The 3,979-nt window shown below is 24.8% G+C and overlaps 1 protein-coding gene across 1 annotated transcript; it reads left to right on the top strand.

Annotated features, from left to right (window-relative positions):
• Window positions 1–2,791: 2,791 nt before the first annotated feature.
• LOC130498116 (agamous-like MADS-box protein AGL80) lies at window positions 2,792–3,320 on the top strand. The gene is given in 3 exon segments (XM_056991479.1): window positions 2,792–2,935; window positions 2,938–3,167; window positions 3,212–3,320. Coding segments are annotated over 3 exon segments (483 nt in total).
• The last annotated feature ends 659 nt before the right edge of the window (window positions 3,321–3,979 follow it).

The following is a 3,979-nucleotide window of genomic DNA, read 5'->3' on the forward strand; positions in this document are numbered from 1 at the left end:
TTTACTAGTCATAAATTTAAAATATATTCTCAACTTAAAAAGATATATTTTCTTTTGTTTCATTATTTATAATAAAAATCTGATTTATTTGTTTTATTGTAATATACCTTATGGAATAAGTTCATATAAACCTTTTTATTTTTTTCTCTATAATTTCTTTTATCTTATTTTTTTATTTTATTTTATTTTATTTTATATTTATATTATATTATTTTTTTATTTTATATTATTTTTTATTTTATTTGTATTTTTTTTTGTTTAATTTTATTTTTACTTTTATTTTTATTTAATATATTATTTTTTATTTTTAGGGTCATATAAACTGTATTTGCAAAAATGATATGGTTACTTTAAAACAAATCATTGCAAATATTTGGGACAACTTCTAAGATTTGGTTTTCAATAATATTTTAATCGACAAATATAATGAGGACTGAATTATAATTATTGAAACATGCAATAATATTACCGGCCGATAAAAATGTGATTAATATATTTGTCAACTGTTCAGTCATATATAGATAATTTAACTCAATAGTCCACAAAAATATTAATCATATCTTTATTGGCAGGTGATTATCTTGTTGACCAGTATCTTAACAGTCTTAATCGCATGATTCTGATTTTAGAAGGAGGCTCGGATGTGGAGATCGGTGAATCTTTATAGACTGGAAATTAATATTTTTTTTTGTTTTTACTAGTTATAAATCTAAAATATATTCTCACCTTAAAAAGATATTTTTTCTTTTGTTTCATTATTTATAATAAAAATCTGATTTATTTGTTTTATTGTAATATACCTTATATAATAAGTTCATATAAACATTTTTATTTTTTTTCTCTCTTTTTCTTTTATTTTATTTTATTTTTATTTTATTTTAGTTTATATTATTTATTTTATTTTATTTTTATATTATATTATTTTTATTTTATTGTATTTTTATTTTTATTTTGTTTTAATTTTTTATTTTTTGTTTCGTTTTGTTTTATTTTATTTCTACTTTTATTTTTATTTTATTTTATTATTATTTTTTTTTAGGGTCATATTAACTGTATTTGCAAAAATTATATGGTTACTTTAAAACAAATCATTGCAAATATTTGGGACAACTTCTAAAATTTGGTTTTCAATAATATTTTTATCCACAAATATAATGAGGACTGAATTATAATTATTGAAACATTCAATAATATTACCGGCCGATAAAAATGTGATTAATATATTTGTCGACTATTCAGTCATATATATATAATTTAACTCGATAGTCCACAAAATATTAATCACATCTTTATTGGCAGGTGATTATTTTTTCTGTTTTTTTTACTTCATAAATCTATATATATATTCCCTACTTAAAAAGATAAATTTTTCATAACCCTCCATCACTATATAAGACAAACACATCCCTGAACTCAAAACACAGCACACACTACACAAAGTAATAAACACAACAAACACCATGACGAGAAGGAAGGTGAAACTTGCTTTCATCGTCAATAACTCCTAGAGAAAAACAACCTACAAAAAAGGAGGAGGGGCTTGCTCAAAAAGGCGCATGAGATATTCACTTTATGTGGGATTAATGCCGGAGCTATCATTTACAGTCCCTATGATCCTACCCCTGAGGTGTGGCCCTCCGTTGATGGTATGAACCAAGTGATTACTACTTTTCGGAACTTGCCGAAAATTGACCGGCACAATAATAGGTTCAATCAACAGGAGTTTGTCCAACAGAGGATAACCAAAGCCGATAAACTTCTGCTTAAGAAGAAGAAGGACAACAGGGAGGTTAACCTCACGGAAGATATGTATCGATTTTTTCATATTGGACAGTTAACTATTCCAGCCGGGGGTCATAATAATCCTGCTCTAGCCAGGGATCTTAACGATCTAGGTTATCTTGTTGACCAGTATCTTAAGAGTCTTAATCAGAGGATTCAGATTTTAGAAGGAGGCTCGGATGTGGAGATGGGTGAATCTTTATAGACTGGAAATTAATATTTTTTTTTGTTTTCACTAGTCATAAATTTAAAATATATTCTCAACTTAAAAAGATATATTTTCTTTTGTTTCATTATTTATAATAAAAATCTGATTTATTTGTTTTATTGGATTATACCTTATGCAATAAGTTCATATAAACCTTTTTATTTTTTTCTCTATAATTTCTTTTATCTTATTTTATTTCTATTTTATTTTATTTTATTTTATTTGTATTTGTATTTTATTTTATTTTATTTATATTTTTAATTTTATTTTATTATTATTTTGTTTTGTTTTGTTTTATTTTTTTTAGTTTTATTTTTATTTAATTTTATTATTTTTATTTTTAGGGTCATATAAACTGTATTTCCAAAAATTATATAGTTACTTTAAAACAAATCATTGCAAATATTTGGGACAACTTCTAAGATTTGGTTTTCAATAATATTTTTATCGACAAATATAATGAGGACAGAATTATAACTATTGAAACATTTAATAATATTATCGGCTGATAAAAATGTGATTAATATATTTGTCGACTATTCAGTCATATATATATAATTTAACTCCATAGTCCACAAAAATATTAATCACATCTTTATTGGCAGGTGATTATTCTTTCTGTTTTTTTACTTCATAAATATATATATATATATATATATATATATATATATATATATATATATATATTCCCTACTTAAAAAGATAAATTTTTCATAGCCCTCCATCACTATATAAGACACACACATCCCTGAACTCAAAACACAACACACACTACACAAAGTAATAAACACAACAAACACCATGACGAGAAGGAAGGTGAAACTTGCTTTCATCGTCAATAACTCCTCGAGAAAAAAAAACTACAAAAAAAGGAAGAGGGGCTTGCTCAAAAAAGCGCATGAGATATTCACTTTATGTGGGATTAATGCCGGGGCTATCATTTACAGAGTCCCTACGATCCTACCCCTTAGGTGTGGCCCTCCGTTGAGGGTATGAACCAAGTTATTACTACTTTTCGGAACTTGCCGGAAATTGACCGGCACAATAATATGGTCAATCAACAGAGGTTTTTCCAACAGAGGATAACCAAAGCCGATAAACTTCTGCTTAAGAAGAAGAAGGTCAACAGGGAGGTTAACCTCACGGAAGATATGTATCGATTTCTTCAGATTGGAAAGTTAACTATTCCAGCCGGGGTCATAATAATTCTGCTCTAGCCAGGGATCTTAACGATCTAGGTTATCTTGTTGACCAGTATCTTCACAGTCTTAATCGCAGGATTCAGATTTTAGAAGGAGGCTCGGATGTGGAGATGAGTGAATATTTATAGACTGGAAATTAATATTTTTTTTTTGTTTTTACTAGTCATAAATCTAAAATATATTCTCAACTTAAAAAGATATATTTTCTTTTGTTTCATTATTTATAATAAAAATCTGATTTAGTTGTTTATTGTATTATACCTTATGCAATAAGTTCATATAAACCTTTTTAGTTTTTTCTCTATAATTTCTTGTATCTTATTTTATTTTTATTTTATTTTATTTTATTTTATATTTATATTATTTTTTTAATTTTTTATTTTATTTTTATTTGTATTTTATTTTATTTTGTTTTATTTTATTTTTACTTTTTATTTTATTTTTTTTTTTTTTGTTTTATTTTTTTTTTTACTTTTATTTTTATTTTATTTTTTTAGGGTCATATAAACTGTATTTGCAAAAATTATATGGTTACTTTAAAACAAATCATTGCAAATATTTGGGACAACTTCTAAGATTTGGTTTTCAATAATATTTTATCGACAAATATAATAGGACTGAATTATAACTATTGAAACATTTAGTAATATTACCGGCCGATAAAAATGTGATTAATATATTTGTCGACTATTCAGTCATATATCTATAATTTAAGTCAATAGTCCACAAAAATATTAATCACATCTTTATTGGCAGGTGATTATTCTTTCTGTTTTTTACTTCATAA

This window comes from Raphanus sativus, chromosome 7 (genome assembly GCF_000801105.2).
Source record: "Raphanus sativus cultivar WK10039 chromosome 7, ASM80110v3, whole genome shotgun sequence".
Taxonomy (NCBI): Eukaryota; Viridiplantae; Streptophyta; class Magnoliopsida; order Brassicales; family Brassicaceae; genus Raphanus; species Raphanus sativus.